Source organism: Monocercomonoides exilis (genome assembly GCF_001643675.1).
Source record: "Monocercomonoides exilis strain PA203 chromosome Unknown scaffold34-1095894, whole genome shotgun sequence".
Classification (NCBI taxonomy): domain Eukaryota; phylum Preaxostyla; order Oxymonadida; family Polymastigidae; genus Monocercomonoides; species Monocercomonoides exilis.
The window spans coordinates 1,069,617-1,092,500 of record NW_027150579.1 but is presented as its reverse complement, the minus strand read 5'-3'; the positions used below and the strand labels follow the sequence as shown (position 1 = coordinate 1,092,500).

General features: G+C 37.3%; 7 protein-coding genes across 7 annotated transcripts; all 7 read left to right on the top strand.

The window, feature by feature from the left end:
• Positions 1–926: 926 nt before the first annotated feature.
• On the top strand, positions 927–1,832 carry MONOS_17870 (uncharacterized protein; the record flags this gene model as incomplete). The annotated part of the gene is made up of 1 exon (XM_067870833.1): positions 927–1,832. One exon carries the CDS (start codon positions 927–929, stop codon positions 1,830–1,832), a length of 906 nt encoding a protein of 301 aa, XP_067724281.1.
• Positions 1,833–1,927: 95 nt separating this feature from the next.
• Positions 1,928–2,989, top strand: MONOS_17869 (uncharacterized protein; the record flags this gene model as incomplete). The annotated part of the gene is made up of 1 exon (XM_067870831.1): positions 1,928–2,989. The coding sequence occupies one exon, from the start codon at positions 1,928–1,930 to the stop codon at positions 2,987–2,989; it is 1,062 nt and encodes a 353-aa protein (XP_067724280.1).
• Positions 2,990–7,626: 4,637 nt separating this feature from the next.
• On the top strand, positions 7,627–9,774 carry MONOS_9421 (uncharacterized protein; the record flags this gene model as incomplete). The annotated part of the gene is made up of 1 exon (XM_067879923.1): positions 7,627–9,774. One exon carries the CDS (start codon positions 7,627–7,629, stop codon positions 9,772–9,774), a length of 2,148 nt encoding a protein of 715 aa, XP_067724279.1.
• Positions 9,775–10,425: 651 nt separating this feature from the next.
• MONOS_9422 (uncharacterized protein) lies at positions 10,426–10,953 on the top strand (the record flags this gene model as incomplete). Its single annotated transcript, XM_067879924.1, has 1 exon — positions 10,426–10,953. The coding sequence occupies one exon, from the start codon at positions 10,426–10,428 to the stop codon at positions 10,951–10,953; it is 528 nt and encodes a 175-aa protein (XP_067724278.1).
• A 1,734-nt stretch (positions 10,954–12,687) lies between these two features.
• On the top strand, positions 12,688–12,981 carry MONOS_9423 (uncharacterized protein; the record flags this gene model as incomplete). Its single annotated transcript, XM_067879925.1, has 1 exon — positions 12,688–12,981. One exon carries the CDS (start codon positions 12,688–12,690, stop codon positions 12,979–12,981), a length of 294 nt encoding a protein of 97 aa, XP_067724277.1.
• A 27-nt stretch (positions 12,982–13,008) lies between these two features.
• On the top strand, positions 13,009–15,865 carry MONOS_9424 (uncharacterized protein; the record flags this gene model as incomplete). Its single annotated transcript, XM_067879926.1, has 4 exons — positions 13,009–13,491; positions 13,544–14,726; positions 14,817–15,145; positions 15,653–15,865. The coding sequence occupies 4 exons, from the start codon at positions 13,009–13,011 to the stop codon at positions 15,863–15,865; spliced, it is 2,208 nt and encodes a 735-aa protein (XP_067724276.1).
• Positions 15,866–19,073: 3,208 nt separating this feature from the next.
• Positions 19,074–20,790, top strand: MONOS_9426 (uncharacterized protein; the record flags this gene model as incomplete). Its single annotated transcript, XM_067879927.1, has 5 exons — positions 19,074–19,092; positions 19,270–19,498; positions 20,065–20,073; positions 20,168–20,453; positions 20,596–20,790. The coding sequence occupies 5 exons, from the start codon at positions 19,074–19,076 to the stop codon at positions 20,788–20,790; spliced, it is 738 nt and encodes a 245-aa protein (XP_067724275.1).
• Between the last annotated feature and the right edge of the window lie 2,094 nt (positions 20,791–22,884).

Genomic DNA, 22,884 nt, shown 5'->3' with positions numbered 1-22,884 from the left:
TCATATTCTTTCTATTTTCAAACAATACTATGCCGGATTTTTCTCATTTTTTGTCTGTTTTTTTATTGATTTTTTCACTCTTTGGAATGACTATGCTGAATTTTTGATATTTTTTGGTTGTTTTTTTTCATTTTTATTCTCTTCTTGGGATGACTATGCTCAAATTTTTGTTTTTTTCGGTTCTTTTTTCTGTTGATTTGTTACCTCCTTGGGAAAACTCTGCTAAATTTTTGATTTTTTTGGGTTGATTTTCCTGTGTTTTTTCAGAGGAGAACAAGACTATGCCGGAATTATCCGAAACAGGTCTCCCTCCTTCTGCTTCAGTTTCTTCTTCTTGGTGTCCTTCTTCTTCTTCTTCTTCTTCTTCTTCTTCTTCTTCTGCTTCTGCTTCTTCTACTTCGACTTCGACTGTCTTAAGTGAATCTTCATCTTCGCCATCATCGCCATCATCATCATCTTCATCTTCGACAAAAGTGGAAAATCTTTGGTTCTCACCTCCGAAGAAGAGCTTGTGGAAACGGATCTCTGAGGAAGAGGAAAAGAATTTTGAGGGAGTGGAAGAGAGGAAGGAGATGGAAATTGTGGATAAGGATAAGAAGAAAGAAAGGAAGGGGAGAGGTGGAATGAATGAAAAGGACAGAAAGAAAGGAAAGAGAGAAGTGAAAGGAAGAATTTCTGGGTTATTTAAAAAGAAGAAAGAGGAGAAACTGAGAGAGGTTGTTGTGGTGGATGAGTCTGAAATTGAAGAAGAAGATGAGAAGGTATCTGAAAATCAAAGGTTCTCTCTCGAAACTCTCTCATCCGATTCTTCTGATTTTACTGATTCATCTGATTCATCTGTTGAGCTTGCCTTCAAAATTCCAACATTCACTCAACTGAACAGAGAAAGATCTGAAAATGAAAGGTTAGAGGAGGATTCATTTCTAATGGACAATCACCCACCTCTTCTCAAATCAATATCTTCAATGTCATCATCTCAATCCGATACACTGACTGTCCCACTGAGTGACTTGGAATTCGAAAACTCACTCAAGGAAAAACAATCTGAGTCAAGCCCAAGTCGATCCCGGGCTGTGAATTTGATCAGGGCAATGACTGAAGAGGAACTCCAACAATTCGATGTGGCAGGACCTGGATATGCAGAAAACACTTTGAGGAAGACTGACTATGTGGAACAAGTTTATGCAACTTTTTGCGAAAAGAGGAATATTCCAATGTATCCTCTCGATAAAACAAATGCTTCTTCTTTTCTACGGTTCTTGTTTCGATCTCGTCTGTATGTTCGATCTTCAATTGAAAATGTCTTCGCTTGCTCACTCAAAAGAATACAGATAATAAGAACTGGTATTCCCATATCCAATGAAGCTGAACAGTCAATCGCTCAGGTTCTCAGAGAAGGAAAGAACGACAGGAATACCAAGAAGGACGGAAAAGGAAAGGAACCTTGCATTTTATCTGATGTGGAAAGGATTATCGACAAAACAAATGATCAGTCACCAACGAAGGCAATGGAAGCATCTTTATGGTTAGTGGCAATCAACACTGGTGCAAGGGCTGTAACTGTTTCAAATGTATTGATTGGTGATATTGGAGCATTGATAACCTCTGAGTCTGGTGAAACTCAGATACTCAAAATTACATTCAGAGTTACAAAAGGCAACCAGAATTGGAATCATACAGTATCAGTGGAAGGCACTTTGGATGAGAGGGACAATCTGAATGTGTTGTACTGGATCAATCAACATCTCATTAATGAGTTCAACTTGGATCTTCATGAGCGCAATTCTTGGGTTTTATCTGATGAGATGAAAAACGAAAGTTGTGGAATTTAACACGGGATGCTATGTCACAACGTCTTCGTCGTCGTGCTCAAGCTGCTGGGTACCCACACGATCTCTTCTCCTTCCATTCATTCAGAAGTGGATTTATGTGTTCTGCGATTTTGGCTTCTGGTGTTGATGCTCATGCAAGGGATTCGGCATATATGTACACTGCTGCCATTGCTGGCTGGGTTCCAAATTCGAAGGTTCAGAACAGATATGCAAAACCTGCCATCACTGCCTCTATTGTTTCCTCTCGCATCATCAAAACGAAAATTGAGAATGAAGTCATCGACATGTCTCTTGTCAACCCTGAGACATTTCACAACATCAACTTCAACAATGAAATCGAGCATAACATCTGTGAGAGAACGGCAATTCAGTTGGTTCGCAAAGCCTTCAAAGATAGGATCAACGTAGAGAGAGTGACTTCAACTTCAGAGGGAAAAACGAAAGAGAAGAGAAGGAAATATAAACAAAGAGCTTGGAAGAATGCTTTGACTCGATATGTTGTGAGTGAAGAGGAGTTGGAAAAGGAAGCAAGTGAGATTTATGCAAAACATAAAAACTATAACAATCCACATACTCGCTATTCAACAGTAGCAAATGCTCGTGTTGATGTTGGAATTCGCCATGTCAATGAAAGAGTCTATGAAAAGGGTGAAAATGTTGAGGATATTGTAAATGAATTACTTAGGTTTGTTGAAGATGAGATGGATGGATCGAAAGAAATGAAGAAATACAACAGAAAGAAACCTTGCCCCTACGAGCACTCTTTGCACAGGGAGGTTGATGATAAGGGTCATAGAAAGAGAATACCTTGGACTGATGAAGAAGATACAAAATTGCTTGAGATGAACTTTGAAAAGAAAAGGTTAGTTGAGATGGCTGCTGAGTTGCCTGGGAGGTTGCCTCGTGATTGCAGAGATCGACTAAGAAATTTGGGGGTTATCGAAAATTGGAAGGATGATAACATGACAAAGAAAAAGATGAAGAGAAGAAAGACGATTTTGAAAGATGATAATGACTCTGATGAAGATGATGATTCTGAAGATTCTGATGATGAAGAAACTGTAGAAATTGAGGAAAAAATTAGTTTGAAAAAAGAAATGAAAAAAAGAAATACAAAAGAAAGAAAAATTGAAATAAATTATGATGATGAAAAATAAACTTTTTATTACCTTTTGATTTGAATTTTTATTGGTTTTTGATTTTTTCTATATAGTCATTGTTTTCAGAAATATTTTATTTTTATTTGGCTTTGCCAAGTTATACCCAGTTAATTACCTTTTTATTTCTTTTCATTTTTATTTTTTAACTTTTATTATTTTGAAAGAAATATCAAAGGTCAGATGAAATTGATGTTTATCTTTCATCGATTGACCAATATATTTGATATTTTTCACTCTTGATATTATTCGATTTTATTGAGGTTTATTGAATGTTTTTCAATAACACATTGATATTTTTCATAAATTTTCAGATTAATATAAATAATCCAGATTAATAAAATTCTCTTTTTCTAACAAAATCAAAATTTTCTTGGGTTGCTTTTTCTTCAAAAAACAATTCAAATATTTAAATAATTTGTCAAAAATGAAAACATCTCTGTTCACATTTATATTCAGAAATTTTCAAAGGTTCGGATGACAAAATTCACTCAATTATTAAAATTTTAATCCTAATGATATTCAAAATAGTTATATTCTTAGGTTTCACCCAAATGACTTTTCCAATGAGTATGATAACTATTCTCAAAACTTTAAAAAGATGCAAGGAATATTCGTTGGTTATTCGAAAAGGTGACTCCAATAGTGTGAATTCAATATTTTTATGATTTCAGCCAACATAACAAATGTTCAATAAACTGATAGAAATTCAATGGTTCTCAATGAAACAAAACACACAAATTCATTCAAAATTTGCATTTCTTCAAGAAAGTTGGGTTGTGTTATCGTTCAAAGTCAATAAATTTCTTTCATGAACATCATCATTCAACATTTCTTGGGTTTCAACTAACTTCTCACGTCAAATAATATCAGTCATTTTCACTAAAACTTCAAAGTCAGATTGAATGATATTTAAAGGGAATGGTGATTCAATGTTCACTCCAACAAACACACATACATTCCATCATAACAAATGAATGATAAAATCGAAATTGTTTGGTTGCAACATCACAAATGACTCAGAAAACACACACATTTTCACTCATTCATTGATTTGATTAAAAAAAGCAAAAATTCATGGTTAGTTCTATCCAAATCCCACATAAAATTCTCAATAATACTTTAATGATTACAAATAATTAATAGGCATCTTTCCTTTTCAAAAATTTTCTAACGACTTTAGTATCAAAACACAGAAAAATACACTTTTCCTAGGACCTCCTACAAAAGTTGAATTTTTGAGGTTAGTGACTTGAAAATCCAAAATTTTAATACTAAAAGCACACATAATGTATATAGGTTTACATGTGCTAACCTTCAGCACTTCCATCATGCACAGTTGGTCCCCTAACCCTAACCTAACCTAACCTAACCTAACCCTAACCTAACCTAACCTAACCTAACCTAATTTTGTTTATCATTCAAAAAAGATTGCTCGGTAAATTGCTTGGTGTGTGACAGATAATTTGAATTTATTGATAAATCACGATTAAATTCTTGCATATCAACACTTCTTTCAATATCCATTTCTGAAACCAATGATGATGTTTGGGAAGTACAAACTGGATATTGAATGGATGCACTTACACATGCAGAAGGATAATTCTGTGTTGGATAATAATAAGCTCCTCCTTCACACAAATGCTGTTCCTGATTTTCAATATGGGATAAATCTTTTTCTGATAATTCAAAATCTTTATTCTTTTCATTTGAATTTGATGTTTCATCATTAGTTAATAAAGTTTCACTATCGTTGCGTTCGTTACAAAGATTGGAAATACGTTTTTCATCAAAATTTTTATGCTCTGATTCACTTGAAATATCTTTATCGCAGTTATTGTCTTTCTGCCTCCTGATCTTGCACAATTCATCCAAGTTTTCTTTTCTGACAAAATACAAAGGTCTTGGGTAAATACTGCGATGCGCATATTGTCTCACTGATTCCAGTGAAGCTTGAAGCGGATATTGTTCAAGTATCGTGGAATTGAAACTTATCTGGGGGATTGTTTCATCATTTGCTAAATTCATCAGCCATGAAGAAATTGATTCAATATCGCTATCATTCAGATTTCTTATTCTTGAATCTGTTCTTTCTTGATCATCAATCATTCTGCTCTCATTTTCAGTCAAAGATGGAGTTGATAAAATATCATCGAAAGTTCTGAATTGTTCAGTTGAACTTATTCTTAAAGGAGAAAGAGGAGGACTCACCAGGAATGGAGAAGATGGAGTAGAGACTGAAGACAGCTGTGGAGAATGAGGTGAACTGATAGAAACCAGAGGAGATAAAGCTGGTAATGAGAAAAATCCTGGTTTTGATGGACTTAGTTCTCCTCTGTTGGCTTTTCTTTCCTCTTCAATTCTTGAAAAAGATTTGATCTTCGAAATTTTGTTGCTGAGATGAGCTGTAATGAATAAAATAAAACAAATATTTATTGGCAACCATGAAATAAATAATGATCAAACTTCTTGCGAAAGTCGATTGAGTGCTTTGAAAAAAAAAGATATATGAAAATAATCTTTATTCTTAATTGCATAAGAATGAAAAACCTTCTGCTATTCACTTTTCTCATTCTTCGAATCATCGCTAAATCAACATGATAAAAACGCAACCACACGATTATGTTTCGATATATTAGTTGTTGAAAGCAAACAAATAATGAATAGTTAATCGATAATCAATAAAAACACAAACCTTCTTATCGTAATTAGGTCTTTTATTCACAATTTTTTGAAAATTGATTTCTTTATTTATAATTATTTCTAATTAAAGTGAAAATGGGTGTGATCTTCAGCTTTTTCTTTCATATCTATTTCTTTCAAAATGAACACTTTTTGGTCGTTCCAACAAAACTTATAGTTAGAATTATATTTTGTATTTCATTATCACAATCCATTTGATTTATTTTGTTCAACTTTTTTGATATTTCTCAGTGTTTAAACATTCTTCAAGAACCCTTCACTTGATGGGTTATGTTGAAACGAATAGACTTCAATAATGAAAATCACGTAAAAAGTGTGTTCTTTTTTAGATTACTTCTTTCAATGTCTGTTTTTCTTACACCAGACTTTTTTCATTTCTTTATTGTTATCAATTCATATCGTTTTGTTAATTTATTCCTTTCGTCTAGATATTGAAGACGGAAGAGATGATCCAAATTAATAAATGCGTTAAGATAGAAGCGTTTCGATATTAAAAAGGTTTTGTTGTGATTGTTATTTTGAAAATATTTAAATTTTGATTGAATATAAATAACTGTTATTAATAATGAAAGATCCCTTTTTGTTATCAATTAAATCAACATCTGAAAGTCTATTTTCTTCAATCAATATTCATTTCTATATTTTTTGATTGTCAATAAAACTCTTTATTATAATGATTGAGAATTAAACAATTTTTTTATGATTTCAAAGAAAGAAAGTGAAAATTTTTAACAATATAAAGGAATTTTTGTGAAAATGAATAATGACAGATACAAAATGGAATATAAGTTATTAATCTTGAACTGCTCAGTCTATCTTTTTATTCATTTCGATTTTCCAGTGTGAAATAAATAAAAATTTTGAAAATGGAAATAAACAACGATATATATTTAGAAAATGACTATCAAAATGTTTTTCATTTCTTGTTTAAATAAATTACATTTGTTTGTTGATGCATTTCTATCAATATTATTGCAAAATGCAAATAATTATTGTTATTTTATTATGTTTTCTTGATCAATTTTTTGTCAAACTCCACTTTTCCATTCAATTCCCTTGAAATTTTTAAAATCGTTTGACACAAAGAAGCAAATTTATATTTTCTATTTTTTCCAGATTTTTAATTTCAAAAACATATCTCATTCATGAAAAGATTTTTTTATTTTCAAATTCAATCAAATTTTCTTGGTTATTCGGTGAAAATCTCATCAACTTTAAAATTTTTTCAATTTTTTCAAAAAAAATATTTTTGAAGTGACACATATTTGTTATTGTTTTTTGATAATATTATCCTCCAAATATTCCTATTAACAGAGATAATTAATGATAAAGTTATTTTTTTCCAATAATTCTTCTTGTTTCATTCGCATTCAATAAAAATTGTGTGCCAAGTTAACAACTTTCAGAATAACTTTCATATTTCAGTATTCAATGTGCGAAAGACTTCTCCATTCAATAACACTAAAAGAATTTCATTTCAATTGCTTCTTTCTGTTTAACAAAGCGACAATTACACCTGTTCAAAGGATTCGCAGTCAAAAATAACAGCTCATTATTAAATATTTTTCTGAAGGAAAAGTGTTTTTGTGAGATATGGCAGCAAACACATATACCATCAACTGCCAATCCAACTCATATAAATAGAAATCGAATATCCTTTTGAGCGCTGAGATATTAAGCATTTAAGCCCCATTTTAATCTCTTTCCAGTGTCAAAAATGGACCCATAATGTTTCATAGTTAACGTATTTTCACTTGAAAAGTTCAAAAAAATCGTTTTTATGATGTTTTTCATAAAAATTCATATATTTCAAAAAAGTCTGATTTTTGTCAGTTTTTCATGTTCTTCCCATTTTTCACAATTTTGAATTGACCACGGTCATACTAACCTAACCTAGACACGATGGTACTCTTGTTGATAACAAGGGAAGAACAATGGCCATGATATGGATTAAATATGCGAAGACAGAACCACCGAAATGGATGAGACATGGTATTACACTTGCCGATAATAACGGATGGACAATGGCCATGAATTGGATTCAATTTGTTCAAACAGAACCACCACAATGGATGAGACATGGCATTACACTTGCTAATAACAACGGAAACACAATGGCCATGATATGTATTAAATATGCGAAGACAGAACCTGCAGAATGGATGAGACACGATATCACTCTTACTGATAAATATGGAAGAACAATGGCCATGTTCTGGATTGAAAATGTCAAAACAGAACCACCAGTGTGGATGAGGCACGATATTACTCTTGGAGAAGGAGAAAGGGGAACAATGGCCATGCTATGGATTGAAAATGTCAAAATAGAACCTCCTCAGTGGATGAGACACGATATTACAATAAAAGGAGGTATTTGGGAACGAACAATGGCCATGTACTGGATTACATATGTCAACACAGAACCACCAGAATGGATGAGACACGATATTACTCTTGTTGATAAAGATAAAAAAACAATGGCCATGTATTGGATTGCAAACGTGAAGACAGAGCCACCAGAATGGATGAGACACGATATCACTCTTGCCGATAATTACGGATGGACAATGGCCATGTACTGGATTCGATATGTTGAGACAGAACCACCAGAATGGATGAGACACAATATTACACTTAAAGATTCTCTTGGAATGACAATGGCCGTGCTATGGATTCTATTTGTGAAAACAGAACCTGCAGAATGGATGAGGCATGATATTACTCTTGGAAAAGGAAGATGCGGAACAATGGCTATGTATTGGATTGCAACTGTGGAGACAGAACCACCAGAATGGATGAGACACGGAATTACACTTGCAGATAAGAATGGTGAGACAATGGCCATGTTATGGATATGGAAAGTCAGCACGGAACCTCCGGAATGGATGAGGCACGGAATTACTCTTGCTGATAAGGAAGGAAGAACAATGGCTGTGTACTGGATTGAATATGTGAAGACGGAACCTCCGGAATGGATGAGACATGGAATCACACTTGGAAAAGGAGAAAAGGGAACAATGGCCATGCTCTGGATTGAAAATGTGAGAACAGAACCTCCGGAGTGGATGAGACATGATATCACACTTACTGATGAGAAAGAAAAGACAATGGCCATGTATTGGATTGAATATGTGAAGACAGAACCACCACAATGGATGAGACACAATGTTTCACTTGCTGATAAGGATGGTAAATCAATGACCATGTACTGGATTGAAAATGTCGAAACAGAACCACCCAAATGGATGCATTATGATAAAACGAATGGAGACAAATATGGTAGAACGGATGCAATGAAGTGGATTGTGGAGAAAAAAACGGAACCGCCTGAATGTACGAGACATGACAAAACAGTTGCTGATAACAGGGGAAGGACGATGGCCATGTTCTGGATTGAAAATGTCAAAACAGAACCACCAGTGTGGATGAGGCACGATATTACTCTTGGAGAAGGAGAAAGGGGAACAATGGCCATGCTATGGATTGAAAATGTCAAAATAGAACCTCCTCAGTGGATGAGACACGATATTACAATAAAAGGAGGTATTTGGGAACGAACAATGGCCATGTACTGGATTACATATGTCAACACAGAACCACCAGAATGGATGAGACACGATATTACTCTTGTTGATAAAGATAAAAAAACAATGGCCATGTACTGGATTGAATATGTTGATACAGAACCACCAGAATGGATGAGACATGGAATTACTCTTGCTGATAGCAGAGGAAGAACAATGGCCATGATATGGATTGCAAACGTGAAGACAGAACCAGCAGAGTGGATGAAACACGGAAATACTCTTGCTGATGAATATGGTAAAACAATGGCTATGTACTGGATTGAAAATGTCGAAACAGAACCACCAGAATGGATGAGACATGATATAACACTTGCTGATAAATATGGTGAAACAATGGCCATGTTCTGGATTCAATATGTCAAGACAGAACCTCCTGAATGGATGAGACATGGAATTACTATTAGTAATAAATATGGAAGTACAATGGCAATGATATGGGTAAGTGAAGTTCAGACAGAGCCTCCAGAATGGATGAAGGTCGATAATTCATCATAATTGTTAAAGAGTGTCTCTTTGGAAATGAAATTCGTTCTCTAAACTTCAACAAATCAACATTTCATTGCGCATCTGAACAAAAACATTTGTCATTTACGAGATGAAATGTTTGATATAGGAATGTTCTTTCTTTTCTTTTTTGAATTGATTTTCTTTTTTCCATGGATATTTGGACATGCTTCAAAAAAAAAAACATTCTTTTTTGAATATCTTCTGTTGCCTTCTCATTGCTTTGATATCTTCTTTCCAAATGTGTGAATCATTTCACTTTTTGTCTTTTTATTTTCTCAGAATCATCAAATAAATCGATTTTCTTTTTCATCATTATGTCCACATGCACAAGTTGATTGACTCAGATGAAATAATATTTTTTCCATTCATTTCCATCTCGCAATATTAACTGATATCGTAAAATCTATTTTTTTCTCGGAAAAATCAGTCAAGAAATCGGAAGAAATGAAAAAAGATAGATGATAGGTTGAGAATTAATTATGATTAACATTCTTTTTCAAATTATAATTTTGAGTGTTGGATAAGGTTGATGAGAAAGAAGAGGCAAGGAAGAGATTACCATCCACCTCATCAACTTCAACAGCAAAAACAGAATTAACATTTGTACGATCTGAGAGTCTGCGTCCAACAATTTCATCTATGTCTTACTTGTTGGCTGCAATGGCCTGTTCATCTCCTCATGAGAAGCTGATTGTGGATCTGAGGGATTCTCTGTTCATGCTGCTCCACGGAAGGAATGAGAAGAAAGAAATGGCAATAGTCACTTTTCAGGAGAGGGAGCACACAGTTGCCCAAATTCTGTTCTGGGTGGTTAATCTTGTGATCCACTCATTTGACGAAATGGAAAATGGATTGTCTTCTCTTTCCACTCTGAGCCCACACATTGTGCTGTTCTCTGAGCATATGGTCATCTGCATTGCGATGCACTCAGATCTTTTATCAGATGACTCTGATTCATCATCCATCTCATCATCAACTGTTGTGACATCTGCAAGTGATAATGACGATGATTATGAGGACTCCTTGCCTTTATCTGCATTTAAGGATGAAGATGATTTCAAAAAAGAGTGTTTGAGATGTACAGCACCTGAGCTGCAAATGAACAAGAAGATGAGAGCAACAAAAGAGTCAGTTGCCTTTTCGGTTGAAATTATGCGCTGTGTCTGAGGCTGTAGATCCCATCAAAATAACAGGAAAATGATGAAAAGATAGAAGATTGCTGGAATAGATATTACAAAAAGCGGTTAAATAACTTCACTTTGAAGCCTCGTTGATACCTAACTTGATGGCTCTTCTCAAATCGTGTGTTGAATGTTAACATTCAAAAAGAATTCCTTTTGCTTCTCACTCCATGTATTTTCATGATTTAATTCTCATCTGTGACAGATCGTAAAACATCCGTTGATCGCTCGGCCATAAAACTGATTCAGCAAGCTTATTTTTTGTGAAAGAGAAAAAATTGTGTTTACAAAGAAAGAGGAGAAGTTGCAAAAGCACGCTTTGAAGAGAAAGATGAACAAAACGAAGAAATTGAATTTTAAAACTGATTTTTCTGCGAAATTGTTTTCCTCTTTTTGAGCTTTTTAATAGAATCATCAATCCATGTTTTGTGAGTTGCCTTTTCCACACATTAACGTTCAAAACTCGAAATCTTCCTCAATTCATTGTCAGTTTCCAAAGTTATCTTTCACTTTATTCCTCATTTGTCAGAAGAACGCATTCCAAGAAGATGATAAAACATCAGAAGAACAAATATCCTATATGAAAGACAACAATCAGGAATGTATTCTTTGAACATGGGAAGATCATTCCATGAATGAAGCAGTATCAATGGCTGAAAGGTGGCTGAAGTTCAGAAAAGAGAGACATTTAATTTGAAGATGATGGAAGCTGCGTTAATTTTGAAGAGTTGCTCGAAAATTGAGGACCAAAGCTCTTCGATTTCTCTAAACTGGTTGGAGAAAGAATGAAGAAGTCACCGAAGAAAGAGAAGGACTTGTATTTTATTTTGTTCGAAGCGAAGAATCCGAAGGAGTTGAGCAAAAAGGCATCAAAAATCTGATAAATCTGCTCATTTGGCGAGAAAATTAAAAAAGAGATTGTTTCTATCAGCTCAAAAAATAGAAGAATTTGGTTATTTCTCTTTCGTATTTAGTATTCTCATCGACTTTTCTGTTTGCCACTTTCTACAGAAAGAACTTCTTGCAACATTGTGGTAATATATCGGAGTAATCTGCTTCTCTTTCTTCCTCTTTAACTTTCATTCGAATAAACAGAAATTGAAATTGCAGCTTCCTTTATCTTCTGTGCATTCACTAGCCAAGCCTGCTGAAAACACTCAACCACATTGCAACATAATTTCAGCAAGGCAACATTTCTGTATCAGATTGTATTTTTGTCCAACGAATAGCAATTAACACACTTATTAAATAGTTTGCTCATATTTTGATTGAAGCCCATCCCTCCACGGGTGTCGCGGATGTGTCCCGCCACAACACAGAAAAGGAAATTCTGTGGAAAGATCCTTTTTTGAACCATTTGAACATCGAGTAAACCCACGAGTCTGCATTTGCCTACGAGACATTCAACCGCTTCAATTGACTGCTCTACACAGATGCTGACATGCGCTTGCTGCGGAATCTGCTACACCTGCCATTCTATTTGGGTGCTGCTCCGCTGGGAAGCAAAGACATAGAGGTATTTGTGCGTGTACAGAGCAATGTGAAAATATCCAATTGATTGACGAATACAATTTTTCAAATTTTAATGTGAGAGTGGAGTATTGGGTGGAGGAAAGAGATCTGAGGAAGGGGATGATGCATCAGATGGGAGGGATGGGTTTGGGTGATAATAGAGGCGGAGGTGCAAGTGGAGGAGAAGGAGGAAGAAATGATGATAACAATGGAGGAGACGGAAGTGGTGGAAAACCAGGAGGCTAACGGAGTTGGAATGAGTGCCATTTCGATTGAGCCGCGTGAGGGCCATCTTGAGACAGGAGAAGAATGTGTAGTGAGATTTTCGTGCAACCACCACAGCGAGGGAATGCACCAGGCATCGTTCATCTGGCAGCTGCTGGGCGGCGGGAAGCAAGTCGTTTTGGAGATAGCGTGCCAGACGCTGAGTCCAACTGATGCGCATGTTGTGCTCGAAAGCGGGCAAGGAGAAGAAGCTACGGAAATATGCTTTCTGGTGTAGGTACCCATCAGAGAGGTGGATGAGCCGATGCAGTCGATTGTACTGCTGAACGAAGGCGGGGCGAGCATCGACTACAGACTCGACCTGACTGACATGGAGCGGCTGAATGCTTCAGCATCGGATTTCCCTCTGTTTGAGTGCCCTGTCACAAGGGGGATTGTGCCAGCGTATGGAAAGCAGACGATATACTGGCGCTTCCGTCCACTGATGCAAAGAGGATATTTGGTGAGGATTCCGATCAAGCTGGGAAGCAGATACAGCTCGATGAGTGTAATGAACGCGAATGTTGGAGGAGGAGCAGGGGGAGGAGATGGGAATGTGAATGGAACGAATCATTCACCATCGTCCAACAATGGAATAGGGATGGGTGTTGGTGGAGCACAAGGAGGAGCACAAGGAGCAGGAGCAGGAGGAAGTGATGGAACAGAAGGAATAACTCACATGGAAACTGTGCTGCAAGCGCTGCTGGCAGGAGACGGTTTCATCGCGAAGGAAGGAGCAGAGCCACTTGTGGATGAGAAAAAGACAACAATTCCCTCCTCTTTCTCCGCTTCCTGGCCAGCTGTGCTTATTGTCACATGAGCGAGTTGGCTTTGGGAGCGTGGCGGGTGGGAGCATCGAGCTGAGGCTGGTGTGTCTGGTGTGTCCGCGTGTGAGGAGGCACCCTGCACTGCAAAAGAGGGCGTATGAGAAAGGAAAGAAGAGAGGCATCCTGTTTGACAAGGAAGACAGCCATCCGCTTATCAAGTCACAGGTTGTGACGATTCGGCCGATCAGAGGAGAGATTGCAGAAGGAGAGAGATGTGTGTGTGTTGTGGAGCTGCATGCACCGATAGCTGCTCAGGTTGTGGATACTTCACTTCAGTGCAACATTAGAAAAGCGATCTTCACTTCTTCGATATCAAACTCTTCAATTGCAAATCAGAATTCTTCATCGTCTTCTTCTTCCATTAATGGTGTTGGTGCAAGTTCAGAAGTTAATCAGATCTTTTCGTATCATCGTTTCCATTTAGCTCGTCGTTCATCTTCTGTGAATGTTTCTTCTCCTTCTTCTTCTGTTGTTGTTGCATCCAACTTTAACTCAGGCAGCATTCATGATCATTCCATTATCTCCTCACTATCCACGCAGCACTCTCAACTGGGAAAAATCAAAGGCCTTCCTTCTTCTTCGTATCCTGTGCCTTCTCAGTCTTCCTCTTCCTTCTCACTGGCAATTGCCCCGCATCAACCAAGCACCAGCAAACAGCCACCGAGAGTAAGTGTCATTGAGCGCATCACGAAGTCGCAGGGCATTCAAATAGCCACACGACTTGAGCAGTTCCGCTTTGTACTGGAAAAAGCGAGAAACGAAGAGAACCAGTTTCTGTTGGCGCTGGCGAGGCAGCCTGTTAATCCGCTTTCAGCAGCTGCTGCGTCAACACTGCAGTCACGAACATTGGCCAGTGGCATTCCACTCAATGAAACCACGAAGCAGGCACTGGAGATAGCAGCGCAGGCAAAAGAGGAGCAGAAGATCAGGATTTTGCAGAAGGAGAAGGAGAGAGAAGCGTTTGGGATGTTCAAACTCATTCCAACGATGTCTGCCATGAAAGGAACACCAAGAGAGAACAAAGGGAACTTGGGACCGCTGAGAGGGTCGCGAAGCAGCAGTGCTGGAGGAAGGAGGATGACTGATGCAGATGAAGTGAGCGGAGTGAATGTGTCTCTTCCTCCCTTGTTGAATCCGTCTTCTGGCTCTTCTTCTGGTTCTGGCTCCGTTTCAGTTCCATTGTATTCTCAACAGGGAATAGTGCAACAGTGGTCTATGCAATCACAGTAGATTCCGGGAATTCAAGGGCTTATTCCAACTGGAGCAATGAACAAGCAAGGCAGCGCAGTTCGTCTGCCTCCTTTGGGGATGCAAGATCCAAATGAAGGAGAAAGAGGACATGAAGGGTGGATGTCGTCGAAGAAGGGTAAGTTTGGCGGGTTGGATGGGCTGCAGGATTTGGATGGAGATGATTTGGATGGAGGGATGAAGGGGATGTTGGGTGAGGGAGACGAAGACAGAGAATGGGATGACAGCTTCAGAGAACCAGACCGAAAGATATTTTTGAGAATGTTGTTCAAAAGCATCTCTGCAATACGATTTTCGGAGCTGAAGGGGTCTTCTTCTCTTTTGCGTGTATTCCTGTTTCAACCGCCGCTCAGTGCAAACAGAAATAAAAAGATTTCTTCTGTTTCTTCTCTTTCTCTTCTTCCTCTTCTTTATTCTTCTCTTTCTTTCATATCCTTCTCTTCCTCTTCCTCTTCTTCCTCTTCTTCTTCTTCTTCAACAGCTTGTTTTTTCTCTTCTCCTTCTCCTTCTCCTTCTTTATCTTCTTCTTCTTCATCTTTATCTTCTTCTTTTTCATCTCATTATTATCAACTTCTTTTTTTTCTTCACTCATATTTATCTCCAAGCAAAAAAATTTTTTTTGTTCCATCTTTTAGACATCTCTGGGGAATGGAGAGCTTTTGCAGCTGGTTAACATTTGTGATTGGAATGTGGATGCTGTGTTTGTGTGGACGGTGGAGCTGCCGGCAGACAAGGTGGGCTATCTGAAAAAGCTTCTTGTTTCCTTCGAAGTGCAGCAGTCCTTTCTTCTCTCAGCACTTTTTGTATTATTTGCCTTCTTGACCATTCCAAAAGCGGAAAAGCGAAGAGAAGAAAGCAGCAGGAGATGAAAAGCCATCTTCATCTTCATCTTCGTCATCAGCGCCTGCGATTGACCCTTCGGATGCGTCAGCGCTGGAGGCGTCATACACATCGGAAGGAGCGATGGACCACATCGAGAGGCGGCTGCGGATTGTGGTGCCAGATGCGACAGGGGTGTATGCGCGGCACATACCACTGTCGCTGTAGACGCTGCGAGGGATATGGCGTGACGCGGAGGGTAGTGTTGAATGGGGATGTTGTGTGTGCGTATGATGTGGCGCTTTTGGAGATGCTTTCGGTTCCGCTAGTTGCGCTGCTTTCGTTCACTTGCAGCATCAGTGAGAAAGAAGTCGGGGAGCAAGTGGATCGTTGCGGAGGCGGATGTGAATGCGTTCCCGTCGATCTACGATCTGTTTGACCCGTCGCTGATACCATCGGAGATAGCTGCAGTCGAGGCGTGTGAGTGACGCTGGACGACGAAGTGATGGGGCGAGGGGTTACAGTGTGCGAAGTGGGGGAGATTGTGGAGAAGGCTCTGGAGGCGGAGGGGCTGAGGGTGGAGGTTGTCGTTCTGTGGCCTGCAGTGATTGTACAGGTTGTTCTTGAGGAGCTAGAAGAATAATAATTCGAAGAAGCAGAAGAAGAAGGAAAAGACATGGGAGGAGGAGATGACACAGAAGAAGAAAGAAGTAGCAGCAGAAGAAGAAGAAGAATTCAAAATCTCAATTTCTTCTTCGTGTTTGTCTTTCTCTTCAGATTTTGGTGTCAGCATTTCGAGCAGATGAAGCATCGATGGAGGAAGAGGCGGTGGGCCGTTTGACCGAAGTGCGGAATTAATTATGCGGCTGGTGAAAGAAGGAGAGAAGGAGAGAGAAGGAGAAGGGGAAATGATGACGGGAGAAGAAGAAGAAGAAGAAGAAGAAGAAGAAGAAGAAGAAGAAGAAGAAGGAGAAGAAGAAAATGGAAGAAGAAGAAGAAGAAGAAGAAGGAAGAAGAAGAAGAAGAAGAAGAAGGAAGAAGAAGAAGAAGAAGAGGAAGAGGAAGAGGAAGAGGAAGAGGAGGATGAAGAAGGAGAAGGAGAAGGAATAATTGTTGTTGAAGAAGTTGTTGAACGAGATAGATGAAGAATGAATTGGTGTTGCCCGTATCGCTGAAAAAAACTCTTTTCGGATTGTTATCAAATTCTTCCTCTCTAATTCTTCTTCTTCTGTTTCGTTTCTTCTTCTGGCTGAACAAATGCAATTTCAGAAAAGTCAGAAATAGAAAAAGCTCTTTTGTTTCAAACGAATGCAAAATAATCTGAAATATTCAATGATAAATCGTCACAATAATATTTTTTGCGAAGAAAATCAAATCTTTCATAAAAGCTTAGAATAATTTCTTCGTATCCTTCTTCTTCCATCTTTTCAAGCACTTTCTTTTTTGATTCTTTTCTTTCTTCTTCTTCCAATTCATCATCTTCCTCTTTTTTCAATTTTTCCGTAATATTCAAAAAGAAAAGCAAGCAATTCCACATAATTTCATCATTCAAAGATGCTTGTTTCATTTCTTCTGAAAACAAAATGATGACTCCTTCCCTTGCAAAAGTATCAATTTTCACATTTCTATTTCTTGCTGCATGTCTTAAAGAAATTATGCATTCATTGCTTGTATCTGGGTAATTATCTCTTGATTCTCGAAACACCTGAACAATGCTGCTGATGAGCCCAGCAAGTTCTTCATTTCTCAATTTGAACCATGACAAGAAATTTACAATTACATCGATCCATCTTGATAAAGCAAGCTCTTCTTTTGTTTCTTTTCCTCTTTCATCTTCTTTCCTCTTAAAATCCACACTCTTTACTAGCTCTTTCTGTTCTTTTGCTGCTTCTCTTGCAAAATAAAGTTCATTTGTAATCACTTCTTCCAAGCTTTTGTCATTGTTAAATCTTTTTATCAAAAACTGCCAAGCACACTGATAGGCGAGTTGAGTCAGATTGTGATGTTCCTGGTGATATTTGATGATTTCTTTGATTTCCTTCAAGTACAGTTTTTGTTCAATTTCCTTATAAAAATACAAGAAAAACAAATAAATAACTTCAAAAATGAAAAAGAAGTGAACATACGCAATATTGGCTAATGTGACTTAAAGCTATGAAAGCCATTTCCACTTCTTTTTGCGATTCCTCGTTTTCCTCCTTGTTCAATGCAGCTTTCAGAAGGCAACGCGTTCAAATGCTTATTATATTTTCTGGGAAAGAACACTCTTTGCTCAATAAATAGTATTCGCAAAGATCAATCAAAAGTTTCTCATTCTTTTCTTCTTTTTTCTTTTCTTCTTCCAAAATCATCCTTTCAATTCTTTCGTTGAGTAAAAAACAGTTAAATCGAAAATCTGGGATTCCTTTGATAATTTTTAAATATCCAATGCGCTTTAGCAACAAAATTGCATTTTCAATTGAAATTTCCTTTTCTTCAATCATCTTGTGCATTTTATCGAATAGTTCTTTTGTGAAAACAGATTTGAATTCTTCTTTGCCCATTAACTCCATCTTTTCATTCATTTCAAAGATTTTCTGTTTCTGCTCATCCTCGCTGCAATGCTCCAGTTTTGAATATAATTCTTCAAAGAAAGAAATTCAATAGACAAGAATTAAAATGCAAAAATGAATGCAGACTATTGAACTTTTTTGTGGCACCAGTTGCCTGCATTTTTAAAAAAAAATTGAACAAGAAAACAACACCACTATGATATTCACATTGAATTCAAATATGTTTGGATAGAAGTAAATTGGTGCAAAATCAATACTCAAAATATTCAAGAAAATATACCTGTTCGCACCTTCCTTTTTTGTTTTGGCATTTTGACAAAGAATTACAAAAAGAAATAATTATTAATCTTATTTTGGTTTGTTATTATGGAAGTATTGATCCAATTGGATGTTTCAAAAGGGACATAGGCTAACAAAATGAGAATTCTGTGGATGAACATTTACTATAGAACTAGGAATATTATTTCCTATGGAGGTAACAAGAAATGGTGGAGTTGTAACAATTTTGAAATTCTAAATCATAATTTTTGTAATTGGAAGACCAACGGGAATACAACAATTTTATTTAGACGCAAAAAGACATAATGTATGTAATTTATATTGTTCTATATGTTGTGAAGATATTTCTATCTGTATCCTCTCCAGAGTCCAGAAATCCTGCTTATTGTTGAAATGGCCAATCTCCGCTTTGGAGAGCAACACGATGAAAACGGAGCAGATTATTGTATAGCAATTTGGAAATAAATGAAGTTACGCAAGATATATGATTTTTTTATTTGGAGCAAGAGATGAAAACAAATTCAACTGATATTTTGTTGAATGAAGATTTATGGATGGAATTCTGTGAAGGACAAAATCTGCACAAAATAATATAGTATTTTGGAATGCTAGGCAGGGGGAGCAGTTTGTGGTATTTTTTTGACAAGGAAAGTGGCTTGCCAACCAAGGGGAAGGATATTAATCACCAAAAAAAAAAAAAAAAAAAAAAAAAAAAAAAAAAAAAAAAAAAAAAAAAAAAAAAAAAAAACAAGAATTCAACGAAAAAAAGGAAAACCCCAATATATTGGTTTTATTTGTTAGATTTTCCTGTTGCTCGGACTGGCCAGACAGACATGGAAAGCGACGAAATTCTATTTCTGATTCCGCTATTGCTTCAAAAGAGTGGAGAAACGCCAACAACGAGACATTCAATTATTGAATACTTTTCGGATATCAAACAATTTTCTGTCCAGCTGCATCTGAATTCTGCTCTGAAAGAATTTGGAATGTTATCAAACAGCAAGCTTGACGTTGACAATTTGGTATTTCTGTTTGTGAAAAATTCATTTGACTATCAAACGCATCTTCTCTTGCAATTTCACCTCCTCTTCTTCTTTCTGAATATCTGCATCTTCTCTGTTATATAGCCATCTCTTCAGGAGTAATCTCGAGCTGCACTGACTTGCGAATGAGAATTCTCAACTCTTTTCATTTGCGGCAGGTGCATGCAATCAGAGCACATGCAAAATGCTTCTCATCAATTATCACTCTTCCATTATCCTTCCTTCTCTCTTCCTTCTCTCATTTTTCCGCTCATTGACTGAATGTTCTTCCACTTTGTATTCTAACAGCTTTCATCGATGCAGCAGTTTCCTCTTCATTTTGCAAGTGTTTTAACAGGCAAAGAATTGTTGGAGCTTATCGAGAAGAGTGAGAAGAGTGAGAAGGGTGAATGAGAGAGAGGGAGGGATGGAAAAGAATGAAGGAAGGAAGTTAATCAGGGAGGTGGTCTTTGGATTTGATAATTGCGATGCTACCGTAGAAGAAGAGGAAGAGAAGAAAGAAAATTGAGTCGATTATAATAAATTTGTTTGATCTAAAACACTGGGATTGAAGAATTCAAAGGCATGAATTATTATATTTTCAATATTTTTTTAATTATTTTCTTTTGATATTTTTGTGAAATAATGCGTTTCCTCTTTTTTTTATTCTCAATCAGAACCCGACGAATAGAAACATTTTCGCACCATTCTGCCTCTTTTTCGACTTCTTCATTTGTGTTCTCGACAGGGATAGACATTGGGACAGACGACACGATACTGTTTAAGGCACTGCTACAGGCATATGTGCAGACTGAGGTATTGCTGCAGGTATGTGAGACTTGGGAGCGGAGTATGTGTGCGTGCCTGGTTGTGAAACATGCATCCCAGCAGATGTCAATTTCGCAGGCTGTTCCCGCAGGTATAATGATACCTTCGTTTGCTTCGGGGTCGCTGATGGAGCGCGTGTGTGGAGAGGCGCTGCACCCTGCAGCATCTGGTCAATTACATTGCACCACGATCTTTTGAGCGCATGTGGCAGCAGAGCATCTGGAGGCTGTGAAGTACATAATATTGCCTGCTCTATTTTTTTGTGAATGTGATGTAGTTACCGAATGATGTGCTGCCATGTGTTCTGTTGGCGCTGGCAGCGTATTTCGTGGCGGTGACGTGTGTCAACTCGCTCTATGAGATGCTGATGAAGTTCAGGGGAATTCTGTCGATTGCGCTTCCACTACTGAAAAGAGCATATTGTGGAGATGATGATAAAGAAGATGGAAGAGAGATGAAAATGAGGCAATAGAATGGCTGATTGAAATGAAGATTCCAAAGAAGAACGAGAAGAAGAGATGTTGTAACAGCAAAGAACGGAAGAGCACTGGAAATGGAGCAATTGCAGAAGAGGAGGAGCGGAGTACAAATGTGATCGTATTGTATTGTCTGTTTGAATGACATTTTTGAACAGGGTGGCAGCAGTGGTTTCACCGAGGTATAATGTGAAAAGCAGGGAGCTGTGTGAAGAGTGGGTTGTACAGAGCGAAGAGACAGAAGCGCTGATGGAAGAGGGGTTTTGGAGAAGGCGTGCGTGCAGAGAGAAGGGAAGTGATGGAAATAAAGATGGAGATAAGATGAAGAAGGGGGAGAGAAAGAGGAAGGAGAGAGAAAGTGAAAGCGAAGAGGAATTATTAATGTTATCTTCATCTTCCTCTGATACAACACATTTTTATTGTGCACTTCACAATTAATCGGATATTTCATCTTCATATCCAACGTCTTGTAATTCTTCTTATTCCTCAGATGATACAGAATCCTTCACATCATTGAGCAGTGAAAGTGTAAGTGAATAATGCAAGAGGAAATATTTTCATCCTGTTTTCATGTGGCCAACCGTTGCTGCGATTAGGAGAGAGATCAGAAAAGAGCAGGACAGCAAAAAATATGTCTTCAAAAATACATATAGTTGTGCATACGCTAGCAAAGGCAGTTTTTGAGAGAGGAATGGAATACATTCAGACAGTTGTGCAGGCAGAGAAAGAAGTCATACATAAACGCTACACGATTTGAAAGGAGAAGCACATCCATCCTTTCCTTCTGATGCATTTCCTGACCTTCTTCTCCTCCTCTTTTTTCTTCTCCTTCTTCTTCTCCTTCTCCTTCTCCTTCTCCTTCTCCTTCTCCTTCATCTGCAACTACTCCAACTTCGACTTCTTCTTCTTCCAGCGTCGTTCTTCCTTCTCTATATGAAGCCGCAACGACACCCAGCTTCCAAATAATTTCTTCATTGGGTTCTCTTTTCCCAAGCACGTTCCTTCTTCGCTCTTCTCTTGACAAACAAAGCGATTTTATTCCGAAAATAGCTCAAAGCCCAAAAATAAATACTTTTTCTAATTCTTTTTCTTCACCTTCACACCTTCATCATCTTCGCCTTCTTCATCTTCCTCTGCTTCTTCAGCGACTTCTTCGAATTCTTTTTTGCCAATATCCTTGAAAGATATTCATTATGTTTGAAAAATCAGCTCCAACAGAACAGTGTAATCTTCTATTTCTTAAGCAAAGACGGGATATCAACTCAGAGTCAGTCGCTGATGTTCCTATTTCAGTCTTTATCAATTAATTTCAGCCAGCTTGCCACAAATGTTGTGATTGCGATTATTCGCTCTATCTCAAATCAACTTATTGAATAACAAATAATATCTCATCGACATCACACAAGTTTAATTCAACTTCTATATAAAAAAGCTTTGGATTCAATTCATAATTCATTATCATCTCATCTTCTTCGCCTTCTTCGCCTTCTTCTTTGCTGCTCATTTAACTTAAAGTTGGATCGGGGCATCAACCCTCTGATGTATTAATACAGCTCAATCAGAAGAGCCACGATATTGAACCGTAAAATGTTTGTTTCGCTTTTTATTGTCTCAGTTAATCAATCAATCACTGAACAAGTCTTCATTTTTCATTCACAATTTTGATGATGAATAAATGTAATTTGAACGAATTGATTTCATTTCATACAAATAGACTTCTTCCTCTACGTCTTCTTCAACGAACAGCAAAAATAATGTTTATTCAAATTCATTCAACTCCTGTCAAATGCAGCGCCATGCCTCATCTTTTATTTTCTTTTGTAAAGCACAAAACGAATATTTATTCTATCGTAGAATATCAGCTGAAATTATATGTCAACGGAAGTGATTCAATGTCAAATCAAGAATAACCGATCATCGGGCACACAATCCATGAAGGTTGCCTCTGCATTATTTGTTTTGAGATTGAAAGAATTACAGGAAGAAGAAAGTACAAGATTGGAAAAGATTTCTTTGAAAAAACAGTTGCAGGGATTGTTTTCGAGAGATTTCGCAAGGCCACATGCCTTCAAAAAGTCGCAGAAGATGAA